The sequence below is a fragment of the Pholis gunnellus genome (genome assembly GCF_910591455.1).
Source record: "Pholis gunnellus genome assembly, chromosome: 18".
Classification (NCBI taxonomy): Eukaryota; Metazoa; Chordata; class Actinopteri; order Perciformes; family Pholidae; genus Pholis; species Pholis gunnellus.
Genome location: NC_136545.1, coordinates 5,101,643 through 5,116,779, shown reverse-complemented (window position 1 = coordinate 5,116,779; position 15,137 = coordinate 5,101,643). Strand labels below are relative to the sequence as shown.

The 15,137-nt window shown below is 45.8% G+C and overlaps 1 protein-coding gene across 2 annotated transcripts in view; it reads right to left on the bottom strand.

The window, feature by feature from the left end:
• rxraa (retinoid X receptor, alpha a) overlaps positions 1-14,465 on the bottom strand; it is a gene marked incomplete at its 5' end in the record, with an annotated part of 88,888 nt that extends 74,423 nt beyond the window's left edge. Inside the window, one exon of one of the 2 annotated variants that reach the window (XM_079178488.1) lies at positions 14,438-14,465. In XM_079178488.1, the coding sequence (XP_079034614.1) occupies positions 14,438-14,465 (28 nt within the window). The remainder of the gene's footprint in view (positions 1-14,437) is intronic. The other variant, XM_079178489.1, reaches the window with a different exon arrangement.
• Between the last annotated feature and the right edge of the window lie 672 nt (positions 14,466-15,137).

Here is a 15,137-nt window from a genome sequence, read left to right as displayed (position 1 = left end):
ATCGTTACAGTGGAGACCTACCGAGCAGCCTGCAGCTGTTCTTACAGCGGCGTCCATTGAGCTACAGCGTTCACCTATCTGTTCAACAATCTGCCCTGCTCTCAGATCCAGAAGGACATGTTTCGCAAGTCGCCCCCGCTCCCTTTTTCTTTTCTCTTTATGTGGCCGCAGTGTTTAGCTGAAGATAATCGGCCTGGCTTTTTTTCCTGATCTTTCTGCGAGGTGAAGGTTGCTGTGGAAGCAAAGTGACATAATGAGTCCCAGGAAGCTTTTCACAAGCCAACCTTTCATTCAGATTAACACAAAATCTGGTCAGGTTTGTTTGTGCGTTTGGGCAGTTGTTGCACTCTGGTTCGGACTAAAACAACAATGCGAGACCAACTTATCGAACCCAAACGCAGGCTGCCTGCGGCGGCCATTCGTTGAGATGCACACAGGTAAAGAAACAGGGTGACAGTGGGAGTGGGAGAGGACCTACCAGAACATAGAGAATATACTTAATTAAGTCCAAAAAAGAGTGGCGTTTATAACGTCATTCACAATGAACTGAGGGATTCATGCACATAGTAGATCAGTGACGAGTCAAAGAGAAAATAAATATATTTTATTCTTTTCAGATTACTAGAGCACTTTTCTGATGGTGATTATGCAACTTAAGACTTTGGGTGACACAGTTAAGAGAATGAGGCTCCAAGAGACTGATCCCTGGGCTCCTCTGTCTCAGAATGAAGTGCAGACTAGACTCAATCTAGACTCCCTCATCTCTTTAAAAACTGTTTTAAAACAAAAGCTAACTGATGTTAACATAAATTGTTAATAACTTCTGTTGGTGCGCATACATCAGTCTTTACTCCGTGCTATTTGTGATGTCTTTGATATATTATTGTGAGACGTGTACTCAAGGGTTAGTCACCCCCGTCACATCACAGATTTTATAAAATCGGTTTGTCTTCAGCACATGAGCAAGGACAGAGTCATAGTTACAGGTATCAACACACCAAGAGGAGGAAGACAAATCCTTGGATCAGTCATGATAAAAAAAAAGGAACGGAAACAACAGCCAGCATGTGGGGAGGGGTTGGGGGGACAAAAAGGGAGAAGAATGGAGAGTGAAAGTGAAAGAGGGATGGAAGAAGAAGAGGAGGGAGAGCAGAGAGCCGCTCGGAGACTGTGGGAGAGAGAGAAGAGAATGAAGGGAAGGGAAAAAAATAAAAAAGAGAGAGAGGAGAGACAGGCAGAGGGAGGTATACAAAACTAGGTCAAGTCACATGACTGGGACCGACTGCAGGCAGGATTACATATCCTACAGCGTGTGGTCATTTACACAACAAATGTACTTCTCATTTCATAAATTATTTCCCTTTCCACGGGGAAGGATGGGGCCCGGCGCAGCAGAGCGGGATGCTACGCTGCGCTCTGGTTGGAAGACTGGCTTTTCAGCGAGCACAAAAAAACGGCGCATTAAAGACTCGGGCGAGCTGTTTTTTTTCCCTCTGAGACGGGGAAACAAAGCCGGAGCCTGAGATAGCATCAAAATGATCATAACAGGAGGGAACACGGTTCCAGTGTGAGATAGCCCCATTGTGACGGGCTAATGACTGTATCGTGCACTGTCCATTATCCTCCGTGAAAGCAAAGCACGGGGAAATGTTCCAAAAGAAAAGAAACAAAGATGTCGCGCGTTTTGACTTCTTACAGAAGTGACAGAGAAAGTGTGCCGGATTGTCTGGACTGGAGATCGGCTTTGATGTCATCCCGATACCCGCATGCGTGAATAAATCATCCACCCGTCACCCAACCGCCTGAATTGTTTTCCTCCGATTTAGAGACCAGCACCCACATGGCCTACTCATGATTTCAAGAAGTGAAGCCTAACTGGAGATTCCCCACCGGACAAGAGCCAATCAATGTGGTGCAACGCCACTGAAGGCCCTGGACCAACATGTGGCCCTTCTGTCCCATCAGTTTGAGCCCACCCTTACAGGGCTCACGGGGCTCACAGGGCCCGGCCCATATCAGGCAGCTGCTTGCCTGATATCAGACAGAGCTCTCAATAGTGGACTTTATCTCAGTGGATTCAAAAGGTGTGGACCCAGGCATGAAGACCAGATCTACAAGACTCGTATACTAAGGAAACTATGTACAGACAACCTTATATGGCATACCAATCCCTCGTGCTACATGAATAGACTAACTACTCTTTTTATCATGCCCTTTGCTGTATATGCACTCTCTACATTTAAGATCAATGCCTCCAACGTCAACATAATTTGGTATTTTTTGAGTGACAGCACACGCCCCCAGGTGCATAGAAACAAAAGATTCTGGTTTGTTATGATACTGTGGCGAGGTCCAGGTCGAGGCATCTTCCGAGGGGCTCGAGGCGTCCGCCTCCCGCTGAAATGTCAGCCATGACGTCTACCTGCAGACGCCCGCGAGACGCCATGAGCCAACGAGGCAGAAGACCGCTCCAAAAATACTAAATCTGCCTCCCAGGGCCAGAGCTCTTTACTCAAATAAGAGAGGACGAGCCGGAGCAAGACGTCTGCGTACATCATGACCTATAGGCGGAGGGAGAACGCAGCCCGGTGTAGAGGCCGCGTGTACTACACGGCCCTCAGGCGCTCACGTTTCAAAGGAGGCATAGACAGATTTTAGTCCAGAGCCTGGCAGTGAGATACTTCTTTCCAAATGCCAATAATAATAATGCTAATAATAATAATAATAATAATCTGTAGAAAATTGTGCCTGTGTACATCTATTTTTGTTTTGGTATTAGAGCAGCAACTAACGATTATCTTCATTATGGATTAATCTGCCGATGATTTTTTTGATTACTCGATTCATTGTTTTGGTCTATAAAATGTCAGAAAACCATCCCGGTTTCAGAGGTGATGTCTTGAAGTCTTTGGAAAAAAAAACTAAAGATGTTTATTTAATGTGATATAAAACAGAGAACAGCAGGAAATCTCCATATTCAAGAGGCTGTAAACAGCATTTTGTGCCATTTCTGCATTAAAAATGACATGGAAAAACACACACACACACACACACACATCCAGTGCTGTATCAACATCAGCATTCCTAGAAAGGATTCCAACTTGTCAGTTCAGTCATGCGGAAAGATGTAGGCCAACAGCGGAGCAACATGGGAAATAAAAAAAAATCAGCTGTGTCCACATAGAAAGAGAGCTGATGGACCAAGTGCATGTTTGCCTCCTCCATCAGATAACCAGATAAAGAAGGCAGCTTCACTGGAAACTTGCCATTTATTCTTGTTGTTCAATTGATAAAAAAATAAAAAAAGAACGTTATTGATTCAATAATAACTGCATCATATTCCTTGGATGTCTCTCTTCATCTTTCTCGTGTTCACTGTCATCTATCCCCCTCTTTGCTTCTCCTCCTCCCCCAATCTCTCACCCCATCCTCCATCCCCTCTCTCTCTCTCCCTCTGATCACTGCCCTGCTCCTGCCTATGCGTACTGCAGCTCTCATGGGGGGGGGGAGGCATCAGTAGGCCCATCAGAGGGAGACGGCAATGCGCCCCTTTTGATCAGCGCCGCATTAGCATGTACCTCCGCTCTCTCCTGCCTGTCAGCACACGCCAGCCCACAAGGAGGCCTCGCCCAGGTGAGATGGGAGGCACCGGGAGGGGGGGACGCAGAGTACAAATTGACTGTAGGTGTTGAAACAATACGGGGACTTTGTCATTCCTCTGGGGACCTCACGCCTCAGAGGGAGGCTCATGAACACGCTCTTTGTGTGTGTGTGTTTTGTTTTTTTCGGCGACAACAAACCAATACTTAAAAAAAGCTTTTTGAAAGCACACAAAGGCAGCCTGTTTGTGATCATGATACACGGTGGCTCTTTCATGGCGTACGAGGAAAGTCCACATTGGTGCCGGTCGAGGACAAAACAAAGAGGTTGTCACGCTGGGATTTAAAGTTTACCGTCTGCGGAAAGTGGAGTTTTTTTTTTTTTCTGCCGTTATTTTTACGAGTTGTGCTTGGCCAAGGAATGGTGTAGGTCTGGGTCCACAGCCGGGCGCCCTTTCACTTCTGTGCCACTTAATTAGCCCGGGCCCTGCGCAAAGGGGAGTCGGTCACATGGGCCCAATTTGGCCCCCGCTATAAAAGTCTGCAAGGACTCGACGTGCGTTACCGCGGGACTCTTTTTAATGCGCCTGCCGTGCGACTTTGAAGATGCTGAAACAGGACGGAGGAGAGGACGAAGTAAAAAGAATAAAAAAATAGGAGGGGGAAATATAACCGAAATGAAAGGAGGGACCCCTTAAATTCCAGCCGATTTTTCCAGATGTTGCTCAAATATTCTGCAGAGGCAATCCAGATGGGCTCACCCTGTTCAGTCCCCTCCTTCTGCTTGCTGTTCCAGGGACTTCTTTTTCTTCCCCTTCACTCTTTCTACAACTCCCCCCATACCTCCCCCCCTCAAGCAGCCCTCATCAGTGTGCCTCTGATAGTGCCTTTTAAGTGAAGCCGTTAATAGCCCCCGGGGCACCTTAGCATCCACTAGGATCCTGTAATAAACATCCACTCTCATTCTCCACAGCACATGCGTGTGTGTGTGTGTGTGTGCGTGTGTGTGTCAGAGAGAGAGAGAGGGAGTGGGAGTGTTTTTATCGCTCTTTGGATCAATTAACAATTACCTCTGTTACTAACAATAGCTGCTCTGATGCACAAAATGAAGCAGGACCTGAAATGAAAACAACACGCTTCCCACTTCCTTTTTCGCAGGCCTCTCCTCTCCTCACCTCTCGCACAGAGCGTGACCCAGCCACAACCCCTGACCCTCCCTGTCCCAGACAGACAGCTCACCGACTCTCAGCTGCTCAACTCCACAGCGCTCCAGAGACGCCGCTTCATGAGTCAGTGCGTCGGCGACTACCCCCTCCACCACGTACACATATACATGTTGTAGCATACACATGGCACATTGAAAGCATGCGTGTGCAGGCTTGTACACGCTGACACATGTGCATGCCCAAGCAAACGCACATACCATACCCCCTTTGTGATGCTCCAGGTTACGCAAATGTGCGGGCTGGTGGATAAATAAGTTTGTCATTTTGTCAAGCAGAAAACGTCAAAGAGTGTGGTTAAAGCTCCTCAAAGTTGTTTGAGTAAAATATCACGCAAAGCAACCAATCGGATGTTGTTATGGATCTTTTTTCGTGAATGATAAACTGGTTAGAAGAAAAACAAACAGAAAAAACATATTAATCAATAATAATTATAGGTGAGCTGCAGCCCTAGTGTATGCCTGCAGTCCTGCCAATAAAGGGCCCTCTACGCTCTATCTGTCCGGTTTAATTTAATCTGCAGCCTTCTCCCGTTTCCCCTCCGGTCCACACTGAAACAGAAGAAAGCGTCCCAAGTGTGACACTTGAACTTGTCAGGGAAGGGTTTTTTTGTCAGCACTCTGGTATGCACAACGGCGACGACAAAGACACGGCCGGCACCTGCACCTGCCTGCCTGTCTCCCGTCTGTCTAGTAAACCTGGTTGCTCAATGTTTTTTCCCCCTAAACGGCAGATTTATATACACGGTGGGGGTTGCGTCTGCGCTGGATTCTGACAGCATCGTGTGAGAGAGAGAGAGAGAGCAAGAAGGAGTGTCACTGTCATGGAACGGGGACGCGAAGCCATGTGAGTAAATCCAAACAGGACTCGGAGAACGTTTTCCTCGGTGGCACAACGCGAGGGTTTTCTCACTAATAAATAATAAAATCTAATAAAATCTACAGCCAATATAAATTCAGTCGCCACTTAATGAGCTTTCTGCATTCATTCAGTCCTCCTACTTTCAGTGAGTAAGTAGTGGAGCTCAGTTGAAAAAACAAAAAAGATCTGCATTCTGGTTTTACCGTGGTCGAGATGAGCCAATTATTATGTGTTTGACTCTTGTCTAATATCACGTGGCCTCATTGTTTTTGTATTACATGGCTCTACTCTGTGATTTTACTGTACAAAAACCCGTCTGCAAGGCAAGTTTCCCTGACAGGGCAATGAAACTAACTCAAATAGACCGAACGTTGTGGGCAGAGGAAGGGAGGGAACGGACACCTACGCGAGAAATGGGACTGTTCCTTTCAGTCGTTTGCAGCGCTGCTCGTTACGTGCATGTTCAACATACCATATCTCGTAGCCGGCGTTATTGTTGTTGTTGGTTTTTTTCCATATAGTAAGCTCCGCCCCTCTCCGTTCTTAAAAGAACACCCTTCCTGCCGTCGAGAACATTCCTGAAACCAGGCGGCCAGCAACGAGGTGTCTCAGCATAGGTGACAGAGCCCTACAGACTTCTGTGCAGACTTTCTGCATGTGCTGCACATGTCTGCCTGTGCGTGCACACACATAAAGGTGTGTGTGTGTGTGTGTGTGTGTGTGTGTGTGTTGAGGCCACAGTCTGGGCGGATGTACGAGCATGCTAGGCCTGCAGGCGTCAACAAAAAGTTAATCACTCACTCTCTCTACTGCAGGCGGAGAAAGAAAACCCACAGAGGAACCCTGTTATCTCACATGTTATCTTTGTTCTCTCTCATGCACAGCAGCCTGTGAAAATAAGGTGAAAGTTATAACCCGCACATATCTATGCCTCGCAATGAGGTGACCTGCGCCAGCGCTTTTGAGTCTTGCCGACGTCCCTCGGTATCCGTAATCAAGAGTCGTTTGGTAGCTCCTGTAATGGATCTTCCGTGTATCATAATTGCGGCCGCGGCTTTTAATCTCATGGACCGATTTGAAGAGCCGCTTTCCCGAAGTTTGAACCCAAATCAAGTTGTTTTTGAATGTGAGGATGACGTGAAAGTCTAAAAAAAAAAATAAAAAAAATTTCCACCGCTTCTTGACAGCTCGCTCTTATAGAATCTGGAAATCCTCGAGGCGATATCATTTTGAATAGCTTCGAAGGTGCTCGATCATTGCAGCAATGACTCCGAGGGAGGGGTAAATGAAAGGCGGAAAGAAAGAAAATGTCACAAATAAATAGAGAAATGTAAAATTACTGATTTGCTACTTATCATTCAAAGCAAGCAAGTAACCAATATTCCATATCGGATAGGTGCATCCCTAGAAAACTCCTCAGAGAAGTCATGTTCGTTTAGGGCAGTGGTTCTCAAACAGTGGGGCGCAGCGGTATTGCAGGTGGGGCGCAGGGGAAATGCAGAATTTTTTTTTAATATTTTTTTTATTCATATCTGCAAACTTTCGCCGTTTTTAATCAAAATATATCATCCACGTGAATCGTGTAGATCCATAGAGTTTTGTTTTTTTTTTTGGGGGGGGGGGGGGTCAACTGGCCAGCCACAGCCAGCGTTTCTCAGATTGGAGTGAGACGAGGAGAAAAGGTGATATGATCTTCACAATAAAACATCTTTGATGTGACGTGTTCAGTTCACACGGTCACTCGTTAACGTTAAACCGGAACACCGGCGGATCTGGTGGCAGGTTGTTTGTTTTGACTAAAAGTAGAATGAAAGGCCCAGATACTGATGAGATGATGAGGTCAAAGAGCTTCAGGAAGAGGAGGCTGTTTGTGTAGCGCAGCTTGACGCAGGGCTGGGATGTGAAGGAGCTGGGCCTGGATAAAGGTGGAAGTCTGAACAGACGCGAGTACAGCTTCCCGCTGTCACAGTGTTTTAAATACATCGATAAGGCAGGGTATGCTAAATGCAGCCTCTGCTCCAAGAGATAAAGTACAGCAACAAGGGCTCACGTGTCCTCTCATCACACTGCAGACACTGTTCACTGTAATGACCACAGCCAGAGTACTAACAGTCCCACGTGCAGTTAAATCAGTTATTATTTTACTCTTGATAAGATACCTTAGCCAGAGTAGATTATCATTTTAATTTAAATAATTGAACTGGATTGAATGCATATTAATTGCAAATAAAAGATTGGACACAATTCTAACAGCTGTACAGTAACAGTGGAAGTTAATATGAAGCCATACAGTAATGAAAACTAATCACTTTATTTGTACAGGCGATAAGTAAATGTCTTATCACTTAATTTTCTTCTCAGAGTTCACCAGAATGCTACATTTTAAAGCTCATATTTAAAATAAAATGCTCCTGGTATGTGTGAGCATATGGCACATCTGCACTCATGTTGTTTTGTTTTGCACAGGTTGCACGTTATTGTTGTTTTGAAAACATATGCAGTGTTAAACTCAGTAAAACTCTTTATTGCCAAATATTTGAACTTGTTTTGTTTTTCACAGGTTGCACTTCATTATTATCTTGACAAGATATTCAGTGCAAAACTGATAATTGCAGCCACAATAAGCTATTTTTTGCCAAACAATAGTTATTTTTTGCACAGATAGAACTTTATTTGCATTGTTCTAACAAAGGGATTTTTGTCTGATGGAGCAATCTGATTTACTTGAAAGTGATGCAATTTTCTTTATTCTATTTGAAAAAGCACAGATGGAAGAGTCACAAAATGTTGTTATTTCAATAATAGTTCAACATGGACCATTTTGTTACAATTTTCTTGGGGCGGTGGGGCATGAACATTTTTCTTCCTCCAAAGTGGGGCGTGACAGAAAAGGTTTGAGAACCACTGCTTTAGGGAGTATTACGGGCCCATGATCATGCCAGGTTCATCTTGCCAATACTGGCTTTTTATTGGCCAATAGGTAAGCTTTTCTTAAATATTATCACATCTGCAGGTTGGCTGAAAATGTGTGTAGTGTAAAAGCATTGGCTATTGTAAGCTACTTGTGTTTCGTGCCCACAAGGCACTGTGCCTTATTCCACCAAATTATAAATTAAATTATGGCTGTTCCCAAAGAAGTCATTATTCTGAGTATAAAAGCCTTTTCTGTGCGTTGGAATCGAGCGGATCTCTCTCTCCCTCTCTGAAGAAGAAGTAACTACATTTGGCAGTCTGAGGCGGGCTCATCGGGGTCCGATCTCATCCTCATTGCCAGTGTAAACCTCCACCTGACCGGGGAAAGAAATATGGAGGCTATCATTAGCCAGCTCTAAATGTGTTTCTTGGCAAAAATAATAATAATCTTCGTTTAAAAAAAGAAGAAAAAAGAAGAAAATAAATCTTCCCTTTGTAAATACAAAAACATTCAAGATTGACTTTAACATTCGCCATGACGATAATGGCAAACCTTCCATTTAACGGTGTAAGCCAGAGCATTAGTGGAAACGCCGTTTATCCAGCTCTCTACCTAAATCTTAAAAAAGCACACAAAAGATAGCTCGCAATTAATCTGATATGCAAAAATATAGAGTCCAGATATGCATTTGTTGGCGTGCAGGTGTAAATGCACATGACCTCCACCCTGTCCTCTCAAAACGGCTGCCTCCTGCTTACACTGACACACAGTCACCCACACACACACACACACATACACACAGGACATGACCGAGGTGTGTTTTGCATGCTGTGGGATTTCCGTGGCCCTGTGCCTAGCAGCGCGTGGAATCCCCACCCCCGCTGTCATCTGGCAAGGTGACAGACAAACATAACGGAGGCGGCAGGGCACACTGGGACACCTCCTCTGGTTCCATGTGACCTCAAAAAGAAAACCGCAACAGACAGTCTTAATTACCTCGCTAGTGCTTACATGTACATACACGCGCGTGTGTGTGTGTGTGGATGGATGTTGGCTATTTTCAGTATACGTGTGTGAAAAAGACAGTGGGGGTTGCTGTGTGTATACACCTGAATATACAGTTTTAATCAAAAAAACAACTTCTCAGTTGGAGTCCGTTTCTTTCTGTGAAGCAACATCAAACACCTCCTTCCAGCTTTTGATCAGGCAGAACACTGATACATATTATTACAACATGTAAAGCAATGATCCGCTGTAGTTTAAACTCACTTCCGACCCTATCATCTGCATGCGAGAAAAAAAATTATTCTATTCACTCCTGCTGCATTGTTCTACACAACTACTTTAAGGGAAATAAATCAACACTTATTTATTTATTTTGTAATACATCTGTGGTTCTCATCGGGGCCAATTATAATTAGCGTGGATAAAAAATAAAAAGTGGGCATAACGGAAATATAATGACACGGAGGAGCATAACATAGCTGGGATTCACTCCATTCGTCATCCCTCTCCAGTGAATACCCATCAAAGCCTATGTGCTCATAGCTTAATTACAAAACACATCATAACAGCCGAGATATTTTCAAGCATTGCGGCATCACAGAAGAGGCGGCGGTTGTTTTTATTATTGAAAACATGCCAACTTGAGATGTCAGCCACGGTTTCCTTTTTTAGAGTTGCTTTTTTTGTGCAGGGTTTTGTAATGTCACAACACGTCTGCGATACGCCGCGTTCTTCCTCGATTATATAGATCCTTTCCAGCTCAGGGTCGCCGTGATGCACGCGGAGCAGAGAAAGGAGAGTTGTGGCGCGGTGAACCGACCTTTCCTCTCGATGCGAATTACGAGCGTGATCTGGCCGAATCCACACAAGAGACTAGACTTCCACTTCAAGAGAGCAGCGTACAGCAGCCTGAATACTACCCGCCCGCAGAAGAAGAAATAAGCCATTCAGACCCTCGGAGGACCCGCAATAAACGCTGACACCAAAGGTGCTCGGATGACTCCAACGCTGAGTAGTGACGAATCCAAACTGTGAGTGTAAACGGCAAAAAACATCCTGGCTCTAGCTTTTAAAATGTGTTCATTTGCTGCTTTTCTGTGAACACTAAATATGTTAGAGGATGTGAGGATGTCACCTTGGACTCTGAGAAATGAAGGCTATTTTCCACATTTAATAGTAAAATTAAAATAATCAGTTGCAGCACCAATTTTTATCGCCACAAATCACAAATTCTGGAACTTAACACAGGATGCGGAAAAAGTATAGAGGAACACAGACAGTAAGACAAACAGAAAGAACGATCGACATGCTACTGTCTTTAGACACTTCCAACAACAGATTGAACGCCGAAGGGGAATTCCTGGAATGATCGAGCACGCGAGGAGCAGAGGTCAAGGTTCGGGGTGCAAAGTTCAGCGCGGGCCGTTATCAATAAAGACCTCCTGCGAGCGGAGCAGCTCATTGCACAAATAATTAACGAGCCATCTGAGTCATCCCATCGTTCTGTGCGTCGAGAGGCCTCTCAGAAGTTTCTGATTCGTGCTATGTTTAGAACGTAAACAAGCGAGGGGCTGCGGAGGGGAAGAGCATGACGAGCCAAAAATTGCTCCGGTTTTATCTGAAGCCAACGACTCATGCCTTGTAATGATCGGCAGAAAAAACAACAACTGGTCTACAGTTTAGTGTAATTATAAAAAAAACACACACTCGCTGTGTTCGTAATTGGAGCGTAAAGCTCGTACAGTTGGGTTTGGATGTTGGCAGGGGTGAGGGGTGGGAAAGTGGTGGAAGTTGTTCTTTGATTTGCTTCAGTAAAAGGCCTCGTGGGTGAGATTGAGAGAGAAAAAAAGAGAAAGGGGAGGGGGAGAGAGAGAGAGAGCTGTCACTTTAAGCCATTGAGTCTCGCTATAAAACTCCTCCAATAAAAATGACAGCTGCAGCCCCTTTTCTCAAAAGGGGAGCAAAAGCGTCACATCAGGAACACAAAACTGGACGGCAGTAAAAAGACAAACTTGGCCAAATGCTTTTGGCAGTGTAATTCCACCAGCCCACTCCCACCGCACACACACACACACACACACACACACACACACACACACACACACACACACACACACACACACACCCTCTCTCCCTGTGTTACCTTTGTTCCTGAGTTACTGCCAGAAAAGGAATGTCGGTCTCTCCCACACACACCATCATGATTCTCACTTTCTCATCAAAGACCATGAACTTCATTGGTTTCTCTGTGCGTGCGTGTGTGTGTGTGTGTGCTAGTGGTACCTTATGCTCCCCTAAACAGAAAGCACCAAAGAGTTGAGTTCCACAGGATTCAGGAAAGACAACACACGTGGGGTTTGACGTAACAAAAACCTGTCTTCTTTAATTTTTCTCTAAATATGAACGTAGGCTGTACATCTCACACGGTCGTCTAATAGTCTTCAAGTTCATTGGATCTAAATCACCTCAATGTATCTCTTTAGGGCTTTACAATCCGAACAAGACACTTTGCAACATCCCCAGACCCGCTGATTCAGACGAGGAGAAAACTAAGAATAAAGCCCGGAATGTGCAAACACTGAGCCGGTGAAACCTGCTTCAGGAGACTACCTACGGGGGCCCACATAATAGCCTTTAAAATTATTAAAAGACTACAGATCTGACTGGCCTTAAAGTTGAAGAGCTCTCGCTCAATCGCTCTCCGATTATTTCCCCGACAGACCGGCATGACCAGCCTCACATTGCTCCGACTAAAAGGACACAGTCTCCTCTCAATGTCGTCACTTCAGTGTTCACAGCTTTGTCAGATATTGGAGCACCAAGCACAAGGTGCCAAAGGGTGAGAGAGAGAGAGGGGGGGGGGGGGGGCTGTGGTCATCATAGCCGACAACCGATCCATAACTGTAGAGTTGTACCCACGTCAGGTCGTCTAATGCGGCGCGACAGATAATTACACCGGGCGAGCGGCTAATCGATACGTTCCAAGGACTTTCGCAGATACCGGCTGGCGTCCTTGAAGTGGCCAATTACAAATCGGCACTCAAGTGGACCTTTTGATGGGAGCAGGTTTTAAATATAAAACGGCGAGGCCCACAGATTAGGACCACGGAAGAGCTGCTGACGCAGCACACGCGGAGGAGGGTTCCTAATCATCTGAACAATTAAAGCGCCGAGCCTTCCAGATCAGGAAGTGTCTGGCATGAGCTACTCTGGCGTACATTCAGGCACTCTGAAACTTTAAGCACTTTCAGCGTGGACACGCAATACGGTGCACCTGTAATAACAGCACCCGTCGTCGGTGTGTGTGCAAACGCTGGCGGGTTGAGAGTGTTTCTGGGAAGCCTCATAAAAAAAGGCCGTGGCGGGCGACAGTGTCGGCGCGCAAGGACCCCCCCTTGTAACAGAAGAAAGCCGGTGTCTCAGAAGTACCCCCCTCCCCCCCGTGAATCTCCTTCGGTGCATCCAGACGAGACCGAGGATATACCGTGTCGAGGTTGTAACGCGACGCCCTCATGAAAAGAGCGGCAGACACAATAACAGGTCTGGCCCACAGATCTGTGCTGTGTCTCTGCTGTGTGTGGTGGTGGGGGGTGGGCAAGGGTCTGCTCTTCACTTTGACAAACTCACAGTAGCAGCTCAGCATTCATTATTTACAGTGCGGTGTGTGTGTCTGACAGTGTGTGCTTGAAAAGGAATTTTTCACAAAAAAATAAGGAGCCCTTGATGACTTGGATTAATGGTTTTCAATTCACATATGCATTCAACTTCTTTCTGGAAACTCAAACATCACTAATTGAAATGATGACAGCTGTGTAAAAGGCCCTCGTTATGTCTTGAAGTGCTTTCTGGTGCAAAAAATAAATGTGACAATTGCACTCCCTCAACAAATAGTGCCAAATTCAGTACCTTTAACCAAGCGCCCTGCATAGTTTATGATCCTTTTGCAGATTAAATTAGCTTTTTTCATCCGAACAAGATTGTTGAGGTCCCGGTGCAGTTATCCCACTCCTGCACGTGTCACCTGTTTGTACCCGAGCTCATATTTAGTTTGAAGAGACAAACTCAGGCTGTCCCGAACAAGTCGAGCAACTTTGTTTGAGCACAAGGGCCAAGTTTAAAAATCCCAATTCTTATGGTAGTGGGGGTTCATTTTCAAAACCACATGCCGGTCTGCACCTTCAAAGTCAAACGGAAGCACGTTGAACCGAGTCACGTGCAAGACAACGTAAAGCTTGAAAAAACCCCGCACAGACCGTAAATGCAACATTTAAGCTAAAAGCAGACAACGCGTGCTAAACGGGTAACAACAAGAAAAAGCAACTGCTCGTGCAAGTTCAAACCCCTCTGTTCATGCAGTCGTGTTCGAATGCAGTCCTTCTCTCTAACGCGCACAGCACACGCTAAAGTACGTTGACTCATCTCGGTTTACTAATCTCCCGACATTCATTAGAACAAAAGTTAGGAGCAAAGTTTAAAAAACCAGCCTGCATGTAATTGCAGCGCGCGCGAGGTATGCGCGCAGCTTCCTCCCGAGCGAGATGTCACTCCGTATCAAAGCGAAATGTCATCGGCTCGCACAGCAACGTTTAGATATGCAACACGGAGCGGTTATGTCTGCTTTTACTTGAAGTAACTAGCGAAAAGAAGACAACGTCCGCTTAAAGCTCGGCAAGACCTCCGAACATGTTGATGCGTCTGGCACGCGCTGTCAAGAAAAGGGGGCACAGCGCGAGGACACGTTTCACACTAATCCGCCGATAAAAAAAAAAAGAGTCCCATCATAACCCACACATTTAATACAGAGCAAGGCTCAGTCATTGAACAAACAAACTTACCCAATGACAGGAACGGTTTGGTTTCCATGACTGTCTGGTAGATTAGCTCATGCCCGCTGAGACGACCGCGTTTCGGGGAGTTTCTTTTTTTTTTCGCAGGCGGACTGCCCGGGCAGACCAGACCACCAGACCAGGGCTGCTGCTGCTGGTGCTGCTGCTGTCCTCTTTCAAGTTAAGACTCGGCACGAAGCAGTAAAAGTGACAGGTCGACGCGTGATAAGTCTCGGAAAGATAACCGAAATGTTTCTGCCCTCTTGTTTGCTCACTCAGCTGCTGCGCTCGCGCTCTCCTCTCCCTCTCCTCCTCGCGCTCGCCGTGGCAACAACTCCAACTACTGGATGTGCGCTGCAAAAAAAAAAAGGGACCCGTACAGGGGGTACTCCCACCGACGTAGAGCCGAGCTGCAGCGACACCGCAGATATGCGAGACAAGGGGAGTCTTATCGTGAACTTTGAAATTAGCAACACATGAAGAAAGTAAACACGCAGCGCATTTTTGTTGTTGTTGCATTTACAGTCTGCAGATTGCCCTCGAGGACGACGGAGGTTTTCCAAAAACACGCGGAGCCACTTTTTCAGCTAAAGAGCAGCTCCTTCTTCTCTTTCTGCTGCATATCTGCTGTTATTCTAACCTGGTCACATCTGTTGAATCAGGGCCGTTGGCTCCGGTAGATTGATGTTAGAACTGCATGTACCTATAG